This window comes from Brachyhypopomus gauderio, unplaced genomic scaffold, assembly GCF_052324685.1.
Source record: "Brachyhypopomus gauderio isolate BG-103 unplaced genomic scaffold, BGAUD_0.2 sc66, whole genome shotgun sequence".
NCBI lineage: Eukaryota > Metazoa > Chordata > Actinopteri > Gymnotiformes > Hypopomidae > Brachyhypopomus > Brachyhypopomus gauderio.
This window is the reverse complement of record NW_027506887.1, coordinates 1,113,120-1,128,979: the sequence shown is the minus strand read 5'-3', so window position 1 is coordinate 1,128,979 and position 15,860 is coordinate 1,113,120. Positions and strand designations below refer to the sequence as shown.

At 55.7% G+C, this 15,860-nt stretch overlaps 1 protein-coding gene across 1 annotated transcript in view; it reads right to left on the bottom strand.

The window, feature by feature from the left end:
• The window catches only part of suclg2 (succinate-CoA ligase GDP-forming subunit beta), a 54,239-nt gene extending 49,431 nt beyond the window's left edge, over window positions 1–4,808 (bottom strand). The window contains 3 exon segments of the mRNA XM_076989180.1: window positions 3,312–3,390; window positions 3,392–3,454; window positions 4,752–4,808. Of these exon segments, the coding sequence (XP_076845295.1) occupies window positions 3,312–3,390; window positions 3,392–3,454; window positions 4,752–4,808 (199 nt within the window).
• Window positions 4,809–15,860: the final 11,052 nt, after the last annotated feature.

The window sequence follows — 15,860 nt, the reverse complement described above, 5'->3', positions numbered from 1 at the left end:
TTGATTTTCAGTATCTGAAAAAAGCACCACTTTTCTAATTAAGGTGCATCGACTCGTATTTTTAACCACTCGCCCAGAACTTCCTGTTTCCATGAATGTCCCTCTGTCATCACACTCCCTTCTCTGAGTCACAGAACATAGAATGATATAGGATGGATGGTTCAGGGTGGGCAGACAGCACCACCTCCACCACCAGTCCCTGTCTGGAAGCCATACAGAGGGTCATGTGTAGAGACAGGTGCACCTTCATTAGCATTAAAGAAATGCAGCCAATCAGTAAACTTCAAGAGCAGGAGTAGAACACACCCCCAGTCTTCCTGGTCTTCCAGGACAACAACTTTATATCCTTCTTTTGTTCTTTGCTCCACTTTCCCCATCTTCTCTGAATAGAATGACAAAAATTACTAACAAAAAAAAAAACACACCATTTTTCATCTGGATCTAAAATATAGACCTTGTGCTGTAAATGCTCCGTTCCGTTTTTTTAGAATATCTCTCCATATAGGGTGGATTTAAACTCCCTGACGTTACAGGTGCTATAAATCACTAGAGATGTGTTGGGTGGGTGGTGTGTGTGTATACACACATATGCGCATTGTATGTGCACATGTATGTATACGAGTGCATGCACGCGTGTGTGTATTCTCGTGTGTGTATGCACATTGCATGCACGTCTGCACGTGTGTGTGTGTGTGCGTGCGCACTCCCCCCAGGTCACAGCACTGTCACTGTCTGCAGCCGGCCAGGCAGGGCCTCAGCGACAGAGTCCAGCGGAAAGAGCGCGGGGCTGTCAGGACGGTGGCGAGGGCCAGCTCAGCTCGTGTTCACAACCACGACCGGATAACACGCCAAAGCTGCTCCGATCTGTCCCACACGCACGGCCTGACATGCTAGTACAGCAGCTCCCATCACCTCAGAACCGTTTCTCCTACACACACACACCCCCACACACACACACACACGACTCTCTACTGCATTTTCCTTCTCAAAGTTGCCAGAAAACTATGTGGTTGATCCATCCTCTCGGAGCGGCGCTCTGCGACAGAGCTGTCCCGGCGTGGGCGGGGTGGAGAGCGGGCGGCTCTCTCGAAAGCCCCGCGGTGAGCCGTGAGATAAGGCCCAGATCAGAGCCGCCAAGATGGGTCTGCAGCACACAGCTGGGGGATCAGCCTGTGGACAGAGGCCAGACGCGCGCTCGCTGTGCCCGGGCTTAGAGGCGGCGGCTGCGGGGTAAGCCCAAGTTAGCCCCGCCTCCAGGGGCCGGAGCCCCGCCGCCTCTCAGCAAACGACGCTAGACGATTGTCGTCGGAACAGGGAGCTTGCAAGGAAGACGCATACAATCAACACTGGTAACAAAAGAATCAATGAATTAAACATGGTGTGTGTGTGTGTGTATGTGTGTGTATGCCCTATACACTAGCACAGATAGAGAATAGGCTACCTAGAACAAAGAGAAACAAACAAACGGATCCTAGAAAAGAAACAAAAGGTGGCATGCATTTTGAAACAAAATAAATCAATGCACGCAAAATGCCTCCACGTTTAGACTTTTTGCAGCCTCTACCAAAATTACAATTCTGTACTTAGATTTTGCTTTTATTTCCCGTTTGCTCCAGTTACATTAGAGTGAGCTTGTGGATCGTACCTGATCAAGATACCTAAATACAGCACTTCTAACCCACCACAGCACGTGGACCCCTCCCTGTTCTAACAGTATTAGCATGTTGCTGTGTTAGCAGTTGCTTTAGACCCCTCGTCCTCCTCATTAGCAGCGTGTGGAGTTGGTGCGTCCACTCAGCAGTGCTGCTGGGAGCTCTGGTGCTCCTGCACTGGGGTGGTACGAGCTGCTCTCCTAGAGGTTCGCCTGGACGTTTCTTAAACAGGACACTTGTTTCTGTGTTGCTTCCTCACCGGCTTAGCGTGCACCTTTTACTCAGTTTGAAAACACTTCAAGTCAGCAGGTTTTCATTTTAGGAGTCAGGCTGCGTTACTGTTCGAGGGAACAGACAGTGTTCCGTGTAGATGTCCCATTTTGCAAGCTTAAAATATCGGGCCGCAGGCTTAAGAAAAAAAAGACGTCAGTGATATTGTTTTACTCGCCGCTCAGGTGGTGGAAATGTTCATGCGTGCTGTACTGGCAAACCGTACTGGCATTCACGTGTGTGGTAGTATTACTGGTGAGTAGCTAATATTACAGGTGAGCTTTACAGGTGAGTAAGTAGTGCAGGTGTTGGTGGTGTTGTGGTTCTGGGTGGAGAAGTGTGCTGGCGTGATGCTGTTGGGGTTCTATGTGGAGGTGTGTGCTGGTGTCAGTGGTATTGGGGTTCTGGATGGAGGTGTGTGCTGGTGTAGTGGTATTGGGGTTCTATGTGGAGGTGTGTGCTGGTGTAGTGGTATTGAGGAGGAGCGTGCTGGTGTGGTGGTGTTGGGGCTCTGGGTGGAGGGGTGTGGTGGTGTTGGGGTTCTGGGTGGAGAGGTGTAGTGGTATTGGGGTTCTGGATGGAGGTGTGTGCTGGTGTAGTGGCATTGAGGAGGAGCGTGATGGTGTGGTGGTGTTGGGGCTCTGGGTGGAGGGGTGTGGTGGTGTTGGAGTTCTGGGTGGAGGGGTGTTCTGGTGTGGTGGTGTTGGGGCTCTGGGTGGAGGGGTGTGGTGGTGTTGGGGTTCTGGGTGGAGAGGCGTTCTGGTGTGGTGGTGTTGGGGCTCTGGGCGGAGGGGTGTGCTGGGGTTCTGGGTGGAGGGGTGTGGTGGTGTTGGGGTTCTGGTGGAGAGGTGTTCTGGTGTTGGGGCTCTGGGCGGGAGGGGTGTGCTGGGGTTCTGGGTGGAGGGTTGTGGTGGTGTTGGGGTTCTGGGTGCGTGGGGGGGTGTTGGGGGTTCTGGGTGGAGAGGTGTTCTGGTGTGGTGGTGTTGGGGTTCTGGGCGGAGGGGTGTGGTGGTGTTGGGGTTCTGGGCGGAGGGGTGTGGTGGTGTTGGGGTTCTGGGCGGAGGGGTGTGGTGGTGTTGGGGTTCTGGGGCGGAGGGGTGTGGTGGTGTTGGGGTTCTGGGTGGAGGGGTGTAGTGGTGCTGGGGTTCTGGGTGGAGGGGTGTGGTGGTGTTGGGGCTCTGGGCGGAGGGGTGTGCTGGGGTTCTGGGTGGAGGGTTGTGGTGGTGTTGGGGTTCTGGGCGGAGGGGTGTGGTGGTGTTGGGGTTCTGGGCGGAGGGGTGTGGTGGTGGTGGGGTTCTGGGTGGAGGGGTGGAGTGGTGCTGGGGTTCTGGGTGGAGGGGTGTGGTGGTGTTGGGGTTCTGGGCGGAGGGGTGTGCTGGTGTGACCTACTGAGCCTCTTGGCTGCCTCCAGGGCCTCAGCAGGGCTGTCGGCAACAAAGAAGCGCTGGACGCTCACGCCACAGTCCTGCGATCAGCTTCTTACTCTGGTACTCCTGCAGGTTCAGCCATCTTCTGGGGCTCACCCCCACCAGCTGGACACACACACACACCACACACACACACACACACACACACAGTTATTCATCAACGCAGAGCCTCATTTTCAATAATAACACGCCCCTCAAGTGCCCCTCCCCCTCTAGCCAGCCACAAACTCACCAAGTTTGGTAACTGATTATGAACACCCACTACATTATGCATGTACTCTAGTGACACAAAGGAACAAGGAGCTCACAGTGGTGAGGGACAACACACACACATGCGCACCAGCGCGCGCACACACACACACACACACACACACACACACACACACACACACACACACACACACACACACATGCGCGACACGCGCGAGCACACACACACACACACACACTCACACACACACACACACACACACACACACTACTGGAGTAGTGATGGTGGACAAATCACGCTCACACTTTCCCAACAAAAGAACGGTGCCATTAGCTACTGTTGCTCCTTCCAACATCACTCAAGCAGCCCTTTACACACCTACACACACCCCCCCCACTACCCCTCCTCCCCATACCTCCACTACCCCCCTTCCCCCACACCCCCTTTACCCCTCCTCCCCATACCTCCACTACCCCCCCTTCCCCCACACCCCTTTACCCCTCCTCCCCAGACCTCCACTACCCCCCCTTCCCCACACCCTCCCTTTACCCCTCCTCCCCATACCTCCACTACCCCCCCCCTTCCCCCCCACCCCCCCATTACCCCTCCTCCCCATACGTCCACTAACCCCCCCTTCCCCCACACCCCCCCATGTACCCCTCCGCCCCATACCTCCACTACCCCCCCCTTCCCCCACACCCCCCCATTACCCCTCCTCCCCATACCTCCACTACCCCCCCCTTGCCCCCACACCCCCCCATTACCCCTCGCTCCCCATACCTCCACTACCCCCCCCTGCCCCCACACCCCCCCCATTACCCCTCCGCCCATACCTCCACGACCCCCCTTCCCCCACGACCCCCTTTACCCCGCCTCCCATACCTCCACTACCCCCCTTCCCCCACACCCCCTTTACCCCTCCTCCCCATACCTCCACGACCCCCCCCTTCCCCCACACCCCACTGACCCCTCCTCCCCATGACCTCCACTACCCCCCCTTCCCCCACACCCCCATTACCCCTCCTCCCCATACCTCCACGACCCCCCCTTCCCCCACACCCCCCCATTACCCCTCCTCCCCATACCTCCACTACCCCCCCTGTCCCCCACACCCCCCCATTACCCCTCCTCCCCATACCTCACTACCCCCCCCTTCCCCCACACCCCCCCAGTACCCCGCCTCCCCCATACCTCCACGTACCCCGCCCCCTTCCCCCACACGACCCCCCGATGACCCCTCCTCCCCATACCTCCACGACCCCCCCTTCCCCCCACGACCCCCCCCATTACCCCTCCTCCCATACCTCCACTACCCCGCCCTTCCCCACACCCCCCTTTACCCCTCCTCCCCAGACCTCCACTACCGCCCCTTCCCCCACACCCCCTTTACCGCCCTCCTCCTCCCAGTACCTCCACTACCCCCCCCTTCCCCCACCCCCCCTACCCTCCTCCCCATACCTCCACTACCCGCCCCCTTCCCCACACCCCCATACCCTCCACCCCATACCTCCACTACCCTCCCGTCCCCCACACCCCCATTACCCCGCCTCCCCATACCTCCACTACCCCCCTTCCCCACACCCCTTTACCCCTCCTCCCCATACCTCCACTACCCCCCTTCCCCCACACCCCCTTTACCCCTCCTCCCCATACCTCCACTACCAGCCCCCCCCCTTCCCCCACACCCCCACTACCCCTCCTCCCCATACCTCCACTACCCCGCCCTTCCCGCCACACCCCCTTTACCCCTCCTCCCCATACCTCCACTACCCCCCCTTCCCCCACACCCCCCCATTACCCCTCCTCCCCATACCTCCACTACCCCCCTTCCCCCACACCCCCCCATTACCCCTCCGTCCCCAGACCTCCACTACCCCCCTTCCCCCGACACCCCCTTACCCTCCTCCCCATACCTCCACTACCCCCCCCTTCCCCCACACCACCCACTACCCCTCCTCCCCATACCTCCACTACCCTCCCTTCCCCACACCCCCTTTACCCCTCCTCCCCATACCTCCACTACCCCCCCAGTCCACACACCCCCCCATTACCCCTCTCCCCATACCTCCACTACCCCCCTTCCCCCACACCCCCTTTACCCCTCCTCCCCATACCTCCACTACCCCCCCTTCCACCACACCCCCCCATTACCCTCCTCCCATACCTCCACTACCCCCTTCCCCACACCCCTTTACCCTCCTCCCATACCTCCACTACCCCCTTCCCCACACCCCTTTACCCCTCCTCCCCATACCTCCACTACCCCCCCTTCCCCCACACCCCCCATTACCCCTCCTCCCCATACCTCCACTACCCCCCTTCCCCACACCCCCCCTTTACCCCTCCTCCCCATACCTCCACTACCCCCCTTCCCCCACACCCCCTTTACCCCTCCTCCCCATACCTCCACTACCCCCCTTCCCCCACACCCCCTTTACCCCTCCTCCCCATACCTCCACTACCCCCCCCTTCCCCCACACCCCCACTACCCTCCTCCCCATACCTCCACTACCCCTCCCTTCCCCCACACCCCCTTTACCCCTCCGTCCCCATACCTCCACTACCCCCCTTCCCCCACACCCCCCCATTACCCCTCCTGCCCCATACCTCCACTACCCCCCTTCCCCCACACCCCCCCATTACCCCGTCCTCCCCATACCTCCACTACCCCCTTCCCCCACACCCCCTTACCCCTCCTCCCCTACCTCCACTACCCCCCCCCTTCCCCCACACCCCCATTACCCCTCCTCCCAATACCTCCACTACCCCCCTTCCCCACACCCCCTTACCCCTCCTCCCCATACCTCCACTACCCCCCTTCCACCACACCCCCCCATTACCCTCCCTCCCCATACCTCCACTCCCCCCTTCCCCCACACCCCCATTACCCCTCCTCCCCATACCTCCACGACCCCCCTTCCCCACACCCCCCCATTACCCCTCCTCCCCATACCTCCACTACCCCCCTTCCCCCTCACCCCCTTTACCCCCTCCCCATACCTCCACTACCCCCCTTCCCCACACCCCTTACCCCTCCTCCCCATACCTCCACACCCCCCCTTCCCCCACACCCCCTTTACCCCTCCTCCCCATACCTCCACTACCCCCCCCTTCCCCCACACCCCCCCTTACCCCTCCTCCCCATACCTCCACTACCCCCCCTTCCCCCACACCCCCATTACCCCTCCTCCCCATACCTCCACTACCCCCCCTTCCCCACACTCCCCCCATTACCCTCCTCCCCATACCCCACTACCCCCCGGCCCCCACACCCCCTTTACCCCTCCTCCCCATACCTCCACTACCCCCCTTCCCCACACCCCCTTTACCCCTCCTCCCCATACCTCCACTACCCCCCCCCCTTCCCCCACACCCCCACTACCCCTCCTCCCCATACCGCCACTACCCCCCTTCCCCCACACCCCCTTTACCCCTCCTCCCATACCTCCACTACCCCCCCTGCCCCCACACCCCCCCATTACCCCTCCGCCCCATACCTCCACTACCCCCCCTTCCCCCACACCCCCCCATTACCCCTCCTCCCCATACCTCCACTACCCCCCTTCCCCCACACCCCCTTTACCCCTCCTCCCCATACCTCCACTACCCCCCCCTTCCCCCACACCCCCCACTACCCCTCCTCCCCATACCTCCACTACCCCCCTTCCCCCACACCCCCTTTACCCCTCCTCCCCATACCTCCACTACCCCCCCTTCCACCACACCCCCCATTACCCCTCCTCCCCATACCTCCACTACCCCCCTTCCCCCACACCCCCTTTACCCCTCCTCCCCATACCTCCACTACCCCCCCTTCCACCACACCCCCCATTACCCCTCCTCCCCATACCTCCACTACCCCCCTTCCCCCACACCCCCTTTACCCCTCCTCCCCATACCTCCACTACCCCCCTTCCCCCACACCCCCTTTACCCCTCCTCCCCATACCTCCACTACCCCCCCTTCCCCCACACCCCCCCATTACCCCTCCTCCCCATACCTCCACTACCCCCCTTCCCCACACCCCCTTTACCCCTCCTCCCCATACCTCCACTACCCCCCTTCCCCCACACCCCCTTTACCCCTCCTCCCCATACCTCCACTACCCCCCTTCCCCCACACCCCCTTTACCCCTCCTCCCCATACCTCCACTACCCCCCCCCTTCCCCACACCCCCACTACCCTCCTCCCCATACCTCCACTACCCCTCCTTCCCCCACACCCCCTTTACCCCTCCTCCACCATACCTCCACTACCCCCCTTCCCCACACCCACCCCCCATTACCCCTCCTCCCCATACCTCCACTACCCCCCCTTCCCCCACACCCCCCATTACCCCTCCTCCCCATACCTCCACTACCCCCCTTCCCCACACCCCCTTTACCCCTCCTCCCCATACCTCCACTACCCCCCCCCTTCCCCCCACCCCCATTACCCCTCCTCCCCATACCTCCACTACCCCCCTTCCCCCACACCCCCCTTTACCCCTCCTCCCCATACCTCCACTACCCCCCTTCCACCACACCCCCCATTACCCCTCCTCCCCATACCTCCACTACCCCCCTTCCCCCACACCCCCTTTACCCTCCTCCCCATACCTCCACTACCCCCCCTTCCACCACACCCCCCATTACCCCTCCTCCCCATACCTCCACTACCCCCCTTCCCCCACACCCCCTTTACCCCCTCCTCCCCATACCTCCACTACCCCCCCTTCCCCCACACCCCCTTTACCCCTCCTCCCCATACCTCCACTACCCCCCTTCCCCCACACCCCCCCATTACCCCTCCTCCCCATACCTCCACTACCCCCCTTCCCCACACCCCCCCATTACCCCTCCTCCCCATACCTCCACTACCCCCCTTCCCCACACCCCCTTTACCCCTCCTCCCCATACCTCCACTACCCCCCCCCTTCCCCCACACCCCCATTACCCCTCCTCCCCATACCTCCACTACCCCCCTTCCCCCACACCCCCTTTACCCCTCCTCCCCATACCTCCACTACCCCCCCTTCCACCACACCCCCCCATTACCCCTCCTCCCCATACCTCCACTACCCCCCTTCCCCCACACCCCCTTTACCCCTCCTCCCCATACCTCCACTACCCCCCTTCCCCCACACCCCCTTTACCCCTCCTCCCCATACCTCCACTACCCCCCCCCTTCCCCCACACCCCCCCATTACCCCTCCTCCCCATACCTCCACTACCCCCCCTTCCCCCACACCCCCTTTACCCCTCCTCCCCATACCTCCACTACCCCCCCCTTCCCCCCACACCCCCCCATTACCCCTCCTCCCCATACCTCCACTACCCCCCCTTCCCCCATACCTCCACTACCCCCCTTCCCCCACACCCCCTTTACCCCTCCTCCCCATACCTCCACTACCCCCCCTTCCCCCATACCCCCTTTACCCCCCTTCCCTCCCTGGGGACATAATGAGACAGCCAGATGGACGGCAGGTGTGTCCTCACTCTGGAGCGCTGCACTGTGAAGTGTGTACTCAGCACACATCGTGGACGCCGCCTCCCGGACACTGTGGCCATTAAGCGGCCGGGGAAAGACTTTAGTGGGAAAGGAGACCCTGCATCCAGGAGACTTTTACTTTGGTGTTGGCAGGTGGGTTCATTATTGGGTGGGTGTGTGTGTGTGTGTGTGTGTGTGTGTGTGTGTGTGTACGTCACCCTGTGTGCTGTGATCAGTGAAACCTAAGAACAAAGCTATTAAGCTTCGAGGAAACAGAGCAGGAGAGGTGATGGGATGGTGAGGGGAGAAATGAAGGGGAAGGAAGAGAAGAACAGAGAAAGAGTGCATACGAGTGTGTGTGTGTGTGTGTGTGTGTGTGTGTGTGTGTGTGTGTGTGTGTGTGTGAGAGAGAGAGAGAGAGAGAGAGAAGCAGGGTATGGAGAGTGAGCAGAGGCATATATTAGATGCCCAAATTGTTTTTTTTTTTATTCTCTAATCTCTCTATCCATGATGAGGTGGAGATGATAGCATGGCCATCGACCTAAACGCCAGCCAACACACCCTCCCACGGCCTTATCACACACGCCCGGCCACACACTCCACTGTCTTTGCGTCTGTGTGCTGAGGGGCAGGAGACCCATGGCACGCTGCCTCGCCCCCTGTGGGAGGCAGCACCCTGGTTACAGAGCACCAAAGCAGCACCCTGGTTACAGAGTACCAAAGCAGCACCCTGGTTACAGAGCACCAAAGCAGCACCCTGGTTACAGAGCACCAAAGCAGCACCCTGGTTACAGAGTACCAAAGCAGCACCCTGGTTACAGAGCACCAAAGCAGCACCCTGGTTACAGAGCACCAAAGCAGCACCCTGGTTACAGAGCACCAAAGCAGCACCCTGGTTACAGAGCACCAAAGCAGCACCCTGGTTACAGAGCACCAAAGCAGCACCCTGGTTACAGAGTACCAAAGCAGCACCCTGGTTACAGAGTACCAAAGCAGCACCCTGGTTACAGAGCACCAAAGCAGCACCCTGGTTACAGAGCACCAAAGCAGCACCCTGGTTACAGAGTACCAAAGCAGCACCCTGGTTACAGAGCACCAAAGCAGCACCCTGGTTACAGAGCACCAAAGCAGCACCCTGGTTACAGAGTACCAAAGCAGCACCCTGGTTACAGAGCACCAAAGCAGCACCCTGGTTACAGAGCACCAAAGCAGCACCCTGGTTACAGAGCACCAAAGCAGCACCCTGGTTACAGAGCACCAAAGCAGCACCCTGGTTACAGAGTACCAAAGCAGCACCCTGGTTACAGAGTACCAAAGCAGCACCCTGGTTACAGAGCACCAAAGCAGCACCCTGGTTACAGAGCACCAAAGCAGCACCCTGGTTACAGAGTACCAAAGCAGCACCCTGGTTACAGAGTACCAAAGCAGCACCCTGGTTACAGAGCACCAAAGCAGCACCCTGGTTACAGAGCACCAAAGCAGCACCCTGGTTACAGAGTACCAAAGCAGCACCCTGGTTACAGAGTACCAAAGCAGCACCCTGGTTACAGAGCACCAAAGCACTTGGGATTATTCAAGTAAGTGGGATTAATTGCCACATTACAAAACAGCACCAGACAGCGGCACAAAATAAAGACAGCTGCCATTCGACCTAACGGGACATAGAAGTGTAAGCACATGCGCGCGCGCACACACACACACACACACACACACACACACACACACACACAGCTCTGAAAAACATCTCACCCCTCACACCACATACTCGGAACTGATTATCAAACAGGAGCCGTTGCTGGAAGCCATTTGAAAAAAATGTAGTCTAATTGAGTCTTTCTGTCAGATTTCATCATAAATCTGGTGTGGTGGGTGTACGTTTTGGCAGACCGAGAGTGCCTACACCGGGGGACAAGTCGGCTGTGTGTGTGTGTGTGTGTGTGTGTGTGTGTGTGTGTGTCGGGTAATAGTGGCTGAAGCTCTGGATGTGTGTAACCTCGTCCCAGTTCTCAGCCAGAGTCCTAGGGTCCTCCCTAAAGTGTGCACTCTGATGACGTCGGAAAAACTCCAGATCGCTTAATTCAAACCAGCAGACCAAGAGCTGCATGCTATCTGCATCAGCAAAGCTGTAGATGGGTGTGCTTAGATTACCTACAGCTCCACGTACATTCATCAACCAGACGGCACCAGAACACGCTGATGAAACTGCGGGTTGAATGAAGTGGAAGTGTCTCTCAATGATGGCTCCCCATTCTTTTATCGACTGCATTTCACATCTGGTTGATAAAACGTCAAAAACATTTGCAGTAAAACGTGATGTCAGATCCTGTCATGCCAGCACCAGAACACGAGTTTGTTCGATTGTCATTTCAACGCGATGTGATGCTGGTCGTACAACTAGTTTTGTAGAATATTAATAGCAAACAGGCCTCACATGCCCTACAGCCGCACACGTCCTACAGCCTACAGCCTCACACGCCCTACACCCTCACAGGCCCTGCAGCCTCACACAGCCTCACACGCCCTACACCCTCACAGGCCCTGCAGCCTCACACAGCCTCACACGCCCTACACCCTCACAGGCCCTGCAGCCTCACATGTCCTACAGCCTCACAGGCCCTGCAGCCTCACAGGCCCTGCCGACTCACACAGCCTCACACACCCTACCCACACTTCCTTCGCAATCGACCGGTCAATCATGATGGACGTATTGGGCACCCCTGGCCTACAGCCCCCCACGCCCTACAGCCTCACAGGCCCTATAACCTACAGCCCCCCACGCCCTACAGCCTCACAGGCCCTATAACCTACAGCCCCCCACGCCCTACAGCCTCACAGGCCCTATAACCTACAGCCCCCCACGCCCTACAGCCTCACAGGCCCTATAACCTACAGCCCCCCACGCCCTACAGCCTCACAGGCCCTATAACCTACAGCCCCCCATGCCCTACAACCTCACAGGCCCTACATCCTACAGACCTGAGCAGGAAGGCACAGACGAGGGTCGCGAGGGTGCAAGTGTGAGTAATGGGACACGACCGGCATGGGTGAATATGTGTGAGAGTGAGATTGTACATATGTGTGTGTGTGTGTGTGTGTGTGTGTGTGTGTGTGTGTGTGTGTGTGTGTGTGTGAGGGAAGGAGGGAGACATTAAAACACACTGTGTCCTGATTGGCTAACAACAGGGATGGCCTTCAACCCCACTTAGCACTGGAGAAGCTGGCAGACAAAGGTAGCCGTGGGCAAGCACTCCACTTTGGACCAGAATAGCCCATCAAACACAGCAGAAATCCCAACCAGCCACTATACAGACAGGCATGAATATCTCTGCAGCCCACAGAGAAGAAAACTGGACCGCTTCCACTCCCTCTGATCCAGAACTCGGACCCAGCCACAAACGTCCAGGCACTCACTGCAAGTATTGAGGATCTTCCACAAAAAAACTGGCACGCCAGCAGATCCAGCGTGAATGGGGGCTGAACATTCTAGAAACTTCCCAATAATGGCAGACAGGTGGGCCATGCCAGCTCAGCACAGTGGGAGAGACCTTGGGCACTGAGCCAGAGGTTGGGCCCTTCTTTGCCTTACGGGACCAGCTGGGGCCCCGGTCCCTTGCCCAAGGGCACAGTGGTGCCAAACACTCACACACTGTGCTGCAGGCCAAACTCGTACATCATCATCATCGCCCACAGGGGTAGACAGTGAACACTGATGGCTCTGAGAAGCTTTGTGCCGCATGCTGGAATTTTACAGAAACTCACCTTAATTCTCCTCTAAATGTAATAAATAAATAAACCAATACAAAAATCAAAACATGACAATTTCAGTAAAACACGTGACCTTACAAACACACACACACACTGATGCAACATCGAGGCTGTTTTTCCCGCAGTAATCTCGAGTAAAGTAACCGTGTACTGTTCCCAGTAGGGGTGGGTATCACCACTGATTTCCCAGTTCGATTCGATTCCGATTCACAAGGTCCCGATTCAATTCGATTTTCGATTCGATTCGATCCGATTCAATATCGATTCTTGTAGGGAAATTTCAGTTACAATAAAGTGTAGTTTGAATGTGAAATGTTGTAATGATACAAGGATCACTCAAACTTTTAAAAAATGTATTAAGATATTAGTGTTTATACTAAGGGTGGGAATCTCCAAGCACTCTACGATTCGATTACGATTCAGAGGTCTGCGATTCGATTATAAAACGATTATTGATGCATCTTGGTAGTAGCAATCTATGATGAATTAACTTCAATTTTATTTCCATTTTAAAACTCCCATTTTATTTTATATTTAATCAAACGAAAGCAATATGGCAAGTACAAGGCCACACTCCAGAGAACTGAACAAAGAAATACAAACTGAAAAAGTGCACCTGTAGCAGCATGTTTGCAGTAAATTAACAGATTTCAGCAAATGCCAACTCTTAACCAACATTATGTGCAAACAACAAACAAATATGTGGTGCTAAAACCACAGCTTCCACACAAGAATAGAATTATGTGCTAGCAGCTGACTTAAAACAATAATGTGATAAAAAAGCGAATTATTTCGAATCATTTCGAGTACATGTATAAATGTTTAACGTGCTGGGAAATATAGAAATGGACCTTGAAAGTGACGTACAAGTGCTTTAATTCCACCTTGTATAGGTGAATGAACCCTGCAAACATGACTTTGTTCATTGCGCTGAGGGGCGGCGCGCGCGAAGTTACAAAACTCGAGAGGTGCACGACCTCGCAAATCGACAACGCGCGAGACCCTCGCGCACGGGCGAAGTCACCGCGATTACATCATTTTCGTCGTGCGGACCCTCAGTTAGTGTCGGCTGGATTTGCCGCTCTTCTTGCGTGCGCGTAGCTAACGTCAATCGATTGTTGTCATTTGTGAATCGATTCTGAATCGTCCACGTTGCGCATCGAGATGCATCTAACAATCGAAAATTTCCTGACCCCTAGTTTATACTGTGATAGTGTTTTTATATCAATTAATGCACACACTTCCACATTGTTCCTTTACCAGAAAAGGCATTGAAAGGTTTTGAACAGCCCTTTAAAGTGTAAATAAATATGTAAAAAAAACATTTATGAACATAGTTCTGAATATTGTAAACATTAAGGTCCAAAAACTAAGATTTATTCATGACTGCTTTCTGACATCTTGGAGATTGTCAAAATTTTCTGCAAGAAAATGAGCTGATCAACATGTTGAGGAGTGAGACAGCTCCTTTGCAGTAACAATATTGTCAGCTATTGAGAAAACTTCACAGCTTTATACTTGACGCGTTGCGACCGGCGTGAGGGTCCGCGCACCGAAAACGATGTAATCACGGTGGCTCCGCCCGTGCGCTGTTGCTTCGCAAGGTCGTGCACCTCTCAAATTTTGAAACTTTGCGCATGCCGCACTTCAGCGCAATGAACAAAGTCATGTTTGCAGGGTTCATACACCTAAACAAGGTGGAATTCAAGCATGTCACGTGAGATAAAACACGAGACGTTAAAACGGTACGCATATGCGGGGAAAATTAGCCAATTCTAAAGATCGATCTCAGGTTTATTAAATCGATATCGAATCATTCAAATGAAGATCGATTTGAATTGAAAAATCGATTTTTTAAACACACCCCTAGTTCCCAGTTCATACTGGTTTGCATTCTTATTCTAAATACTGCACAGGCCTGAAGTTAAATTCCTTGCACATGTGTATGTAGGACAACGGAGTGGTCAGTGATTCAGACATCCCTCCATCCCAGAGAGAAGGAAGGAGAGAACAGAAAGAAGCAATGGCGTGTCATCCACTCGGCACGGCCACCGTTCCTAAGAGGCAGAGTGCCGCTGGGCTCCAGCTCTCAGTCCGCGCGGCTGAAGCATTTCGGGGGTGATTTTGAAGCCTGGCGCCAGAACGACTCTTCATCGTTCTGCCTGTCATTCAGTAAAGAGTCATTCACCCAGGAATGAGCAAAAACAGCTGGAGAGGAGAAGCAGCCGAGAAAGGAGGCATCTCCTGAGCGCCCCTGGGGGGCAGCGGGGGGAACGGCCGAGTCAGCACTGCCTGTCAGGCTGTTTGGCATGTGTGAGGCTGACAAGGAGACGTCAGAGAAGAACCTCGTCTACAGCACCCTGGGTCTGGAGAGGTAGATCTTCAAAAATATATGTGAGAGAGTGAGAGAGAGAGAGAGAGAGAAAAGAGGAAAGGAAGGAGAAGAAAGGTTGATCAAAAGCCCTTGTCGTTTGTGCCTCCCATGGGTCCGTAGGGGATTGCCCCGCCAGTCAGTGACACAGGAGACGCATGCTGACCACGCCCACAACACGGGGCCGCGAACGTCCATCCACCACTCCAGATTACTGAGGTCCCATGGTGTTCCTGGTGCGGTCAGCGAGTAGGAGCTCTCGTGTGTCACACACAGCCAACACACATGCAGGAACACGTCACTGCATGTAGAACACCCTACATGCAGTGGCATTATATAACCAGAACACAGTTTCTTATGATTATAGGTGTTATGTTAAGTGAAAGGCATTAAATGAAACATTAGTTTGTGCTTCTTTGAAGATAAACTGCCGATTACTGTTCAAACAGTCAGTAATTGACATGTGATGAAGAATTTTTCTCCTGTTATGTCCTGCAGTCATGATCACACAAGCTATAACGCTGCATGTGACGAGAACACACCCAGGTCATCAGCCTCATTTTAAGACATGCCATCTCTCTTATGCTACTCGAGTACTCTCTTATGCAAAACTTGACAACTCTCCCATAAATGATCTACTGCAGAATAGCATTCTAGGCAATACATTTCAACAAAATGCCACGGTTTGAGAATGA